Source organism: Acanthisitta chloris, unplaced genomic scaffold, assembly GCF_000695815.1.
Source record: "Acanthisitta chloris isolate BGI_N310 unplaced genomic scaffold, ASM69581v1 scaffold71, whole genome shotgun sequence".
Lineage (NCBI taxonomy): Eukaryota > Metazoa > Chordata > Aves > Passeriformes > Acanthisittidae > Acanthisitta > Acanthisitta chloris.
The window spans coordinates 12,183-17,095 of NW_008657399.1; the positions used below are offsets into that span (position 1 = coordinate 12,183).

Here is a 4,913-nt window from a genome sequence, read left to right on the forward strand (position 1 = left end):
GAGTTGCTAGGTCAGCATGGCAAACATGGCTGGTCAATACTGACCCTTGCTCTCACCCATATTTTAAACTTAAAACCTCGTTCAAGTCACATCTTGGTCCAAACTAAGCTGAACCAGAACAAAGATGAGGCAGACACAGTCACCTGAAACATGACAGATTTTGATTTTAGCACAACAAAGATACCTTGCTCTTGCTTCCCTCATACCTTTGTGGTTTGGGGCTTTTTTGGGGGGGAGGGGAGCGGCTTGGTGCAGTGTGAGAAGGAAGCAAAGGGATCTGTTAAGGAACAGGACAGTTAAGATTCAGCAGAAATGTGTTTGTGTTTGCACACTTGCTGTACTAGCAGATACAGTATTAGACTGACCTGATATTAATCATAGTCCAACTGCCAGGGCAAAAATGAGACCTTTTTTCTTATGAATTACAAACTCTGACATCAAAACCCCCCTAACCTATTAAAAGCCATCAAGTTAGAAACAAGGTCCCATCTTTAAGGCTCATTAGCAGCTAGAGTTACTCGGGCATCTCTCTGTATCTATGGACTGAGAGACCTCAAACCCTCTACCTAGGAATTCAGTTTTGCCATTTCATGATAAACTTCATTAGTATTCATTACAACTTCACCATATTTCCATTGCTAAGATGGAAGGCTCTTCAGCCCAGATTTTTTTCCACCAGGAGAAAAAAACCCCTAAACTAAAATGATAAAAAAAACCCAGAGAAAAGCCTCACACACAAAACACCTGTTTGTCATGTGGCCTCAGGTCTTCCTTGCCCTGCTGTTACACGGTCTGGTGGTCAAGATCCCAACACCCAGAACAATTCTATGGGTGTCTAGGCAAGACCCAACAGGAAAATTAAAACATTTTTTACCAAGTATAAAGGCACTTCCTATGTAAAGGTGCAACAACATGAAAAAACCCCACAATGTCAGTTTTTATCTCAGAGTTCCTGGTCATTACAAGAACATGAAATGCTGCAAAATCCAGAAAATTCCCTACTTGAAACAATCACCTTGTCTGACAGCCTGTGTTATGCTAAGAGTATTCCCAAGGGATAGCCAGCAGACAACAAAGAGCTACTAATTTAATATCCATGTAAACAAAAAATAGCTGTTATAGACTACCAAGGGTCTGATTCAGTCCAAATCCCTTCCACTTCCCTAAGCTTGGCATTTCGTCGGCTATACACTTGTGAAGATCTAGGCCTGGGCATCAGGTAACAGTACAAAGCAGGAATTAGTGGGATCTGAGAGCTTTGAAGAGTCTAAGATCCCTGTCAGCCTTCATGACAACACCTGGATTATAACTTTGGCATTTTCAAGGCACTTCTTCCAATGACAGAGATAAATATATATATAAGAACATGGGGAAATGCACACAAACAAAAACCCCACTCAACACTCAGCAAGGAGGAAGAAGTGTATCCACAGCAAGGAGGAAGAAGTGTTTAGGAACAAGTGGAGACCAGGGTACCTCACACATCTCCCATGAGCTTGACATAAAATGCAACAGATCTTAATTCAGTTACCTGCTAGGTGTTCACTGGGTCTCTCTCTCAAATACTGATGTGTGATGGAGTTAGAGCTTAAACAGAAGCTATTTCCACCCTTTGTACACCTACAGGGCTTATCATCCGCATGGACTCTCTCATGTTGCAAGAGAGCTGTGTTGTCACTGAAGCTTTTTCTGCATGTGGTACAGGAAAAGGCTTTCTTTTTCATATGGGTTCTGTGGTGAGCAAGGAGGTTTGAGGCACGGCTAAAGGTTTTCTCACATTCCTTGCACTTGTAGGGTCTCTCCTCCGTGTGGACTCTCTGGTGGGCCACCAGGCTGGCCTTGCTGCTAAGGCCCTTCCCACATTCTCCACACACAAATGTTTTGTCTCTTGTGTGTATCTGCAGGTGGTTCAGGAGCCTGCAGTGCCCCTTGAAGCCCTTCCCACATTCTGGACATTTGAAGGGTTTCTCTTCGGAGAGCAGTTTCTGGCCATCAACGAGGACGAGTTTCTTGGAGTCTCTTTTCTGGTGAGGGGGTTCATTACAGGCTGCTCCCCTCTCTGGGCTGTGGGTTTCAGGGAGCTGAGGCAGTATATCTTGCTTGAGATCTGCAGGGATGCCTTTCTCTTCCTCATGGTTACTCAAAGTACAGTGCCCTGATGGAGTAAGAGAGCAATCTAACACTCCTTCATCCCCAAGACAATAACTGGAAAATAACTGAATTTCCTAGGCCTAGCTTCATCTTACACTAGATTTCCCTCTTCCAAAGGGGGAGGGAAATTTTGAAGACTGAGATAAGAAGAAAATTGAGGGGGAAAACTGGCAAAGAGAAGAAGAGAGAGGTAAGAAACCTACCTCTTCTCTTCCTTCCCCTCCCCATTTCCTTGTTCTTCTTTCCCACAGGGAATGGCAAATGGAGACTGTCAAAATGAAGGAAGGAAAAGGAACATGCTGAAACAGCTAAAAGTAGGTATTTGTGATGGGTGAGATATCTGCTCCTGCAGACTTTGCTCAAAAGCTCTGCAGCCTGCTAAACCAGCACTGATACTGTTTTAAAGCTGTGCATTTGGGCAGGGATCATTCAGCACAGGAGTCTCCTTAATCTTCATTAGGCATAACCAACATGGAGGTTTAGGTTGTTTCTCACTTGTGTTAGTTCATATTTAATAGAAAAATTTAAATTATGTCTTTTACAGATTGGCATATAAAGTTTTTTTCCCCCAATTGTCACACCAACATTTGTAATTGCTATAAGGATACAATATATTTATACATCAGAAGTCAAAGGAATTTTATTGATAGAAAATTAAGTAATTCCCAATTAACTATCTCTTTTCATATCTAGTTCTAGCACAACACCTACTTTCTTTGTATTAACAAGCTAAATAAATTGCATTCTGAAGCTTCTCACAGGAAACATTCAGACACAGCCCTTTCTTACCTAAAGAATGCAACCTATTTGTTTCACAAATGAGCATGCATGATCACACACCCCGCAGTAAGCTTTGGCTGTCTTACTCTGCTGACTAGATTTACATTTACATCAGTTCAGCATTAACAGAACTGTAAGTACCCCCTGATGCACACTTATCCAAGTCTGATTTTTGCAAGCATCTTCAAATGTTTACCATCAATTCAAATAGAGGACTTAGCAATCAGCATGCCTGATCGAGTGTTAAAATATTACTCATACATTTTACACAAAAGTAGTTTGATTATTCCATTAACAAAAAAAAAAAAAACACCAAAAAACCCCACAAAAAACCAAACTGGGCTATCTTCATTCAAGACCAAACTCTGCAGTGCAATTTCAGTCCTACCTCTATGACATCAAAGAGTAAAATTCCTAAGTAACATGTCCATGAAGAGGAAAAATTCTCTCTACATGGCCACATCTACCAAGACTTAAATACCAGCAATAAAATAAACAAACTTACTGAAGGAGGAAGTCTTATCTCTCACATCAAGGAATTATACCCAGGAGATAGCTCTCTCCCAGAGGAATGAAGAAGACTCTCTGGCAGGTGCAGTCATTCCTTGTGCTACAGCCAAGAGGCCAATGTTCCCAAGATCCATGCAGAGACCCTCAAACAGTGAAATGGGAACCAAACAACTCTCCATTCTCATCCACAACTAGTGCTGGGGAGTCATGTATTGCACATGCAGCTATCTCCCCCAGACCCTCCCCACCTGTGGAAAAGCCTGAAAAAGAGAAGTGTGCAGGCTTTCCTTCACTCCAAATGAACTCAACTGCCTTATCTTCAGAGGTGCTAGAAACCCACAGCAGAAATGTGGAATACAACTGACAGCCTTCCCTGCGCCCAGCACGCTGTGCCATCCCAGCATCCCAGGGCAGAGCAGCCAGCTGAGAAGGAATGCAATGCCCCCAGCACCACTTGGTGGATTCTTAAGCTTCCCCCTAGGGTTTAGCTATCAGAATTTACAGCTCACCTGTATATCCTGCAATATCACTCTTCTCAGGGCTCTGGAAAACAGAAAATATGGACTCCACTGTTGGCTCCATCTAGAAGAGGAGATGAGACCTGGAGAGTGACAGCTTTTCCACACAGATGGGAGGAGATGGGGAAGGGACAGACACCAGTGCAGCGTATTTCGGCAGTAGCCACAGGCTGCCTGAAAGGGGCAAACCTGCACAGGCTACGGGGCCACTGCCTGAACAGAAATGAGCCCTCTAGAAAGGCCTAAAGCTTGGGGACTCGCCAACTGAAGAGTTTAACCAAGAGCCCAGCGTGACAAACAGCGCCTTGCCCTAACCTCAGTCTCCCAGCACCGACACCCCCAGGGCCGCACCGACACCCCCAGGACCGCACCGACACCCCCAGGGCTGCACCGGCCCCAGCGCAGCCCCACTCGCCTCCCAACTCTCCCTCCCACCTCACTTCGCAGTTCCTCCCACTCTGCAGCCGCCGGTCCCGCTCTCAGCCGCCTCCTTCCCGGGGCCGTGCTGTTCCCCTCGGGCATGGGCAGCCTCGCCCTGGCACAGCTGCTGCCTTTCCCCACGGCTCTCAGTGCCCGGTGCGGCGCAGCTGGGCAGGGAGGGCAAAGAGGAAAACCTGAGCTGTGGCCACAGAGAACATAGCGCAGCTCTGCTGCGAGGAGAGGACCCTGAAACGCAGGAGTTCAGAGAGGACTGACGGGCAGATGGATGTGGTGCCCATCCTTCATGTTAACCACCCTCAGTGCCTCTCCCATGCTGTCAGGCTCCCTGGCCAGCAGGCAGGAGCCAGGGGTGGGGAAATAGGCTGGAAGGCATCACTGCCCTGCGCTCAGTGCTGTGCTCTGCGGGTCAGTCACACCTCCCTGACACCACACGCTCCCCCAGAACGTGCTTGGGTGGGTGGTGGTCGTGGTTTAACCCCAGGCAGCAGCCAAGCCCCGTGCAGCCACTAACAC

At 46.3% G+C, this 4,913-nt stretch overlaps 1 protein-coding gene across 1 annotated transcript; it reads right to left on the bottom strand.

The window, feature by feature from the left end:
* Positions 1-1,624: 1,624 nt before the first annotated feature.
* LOC103811688 (gastrula zinc finger protein XlCGF7.1-like) lies at positions 1,625-4,023 on the bottom strand (the record flags this gene model as incomplete). Its single annotated transcript, XM_009084676.1, has 2 exons — positions 3,951-4,023; positions 1,625-2,155 (listed from the first exon to the last, which is right to left on the bottom strand). Coding segments are annotated over exons 1-2 (604 nt in total), but the record flags the coding sequence as incomplete, so codon positions are not given.
* Between the last annotated feature and the right edge of the window lie 890 nt (positions 4,024-4,913).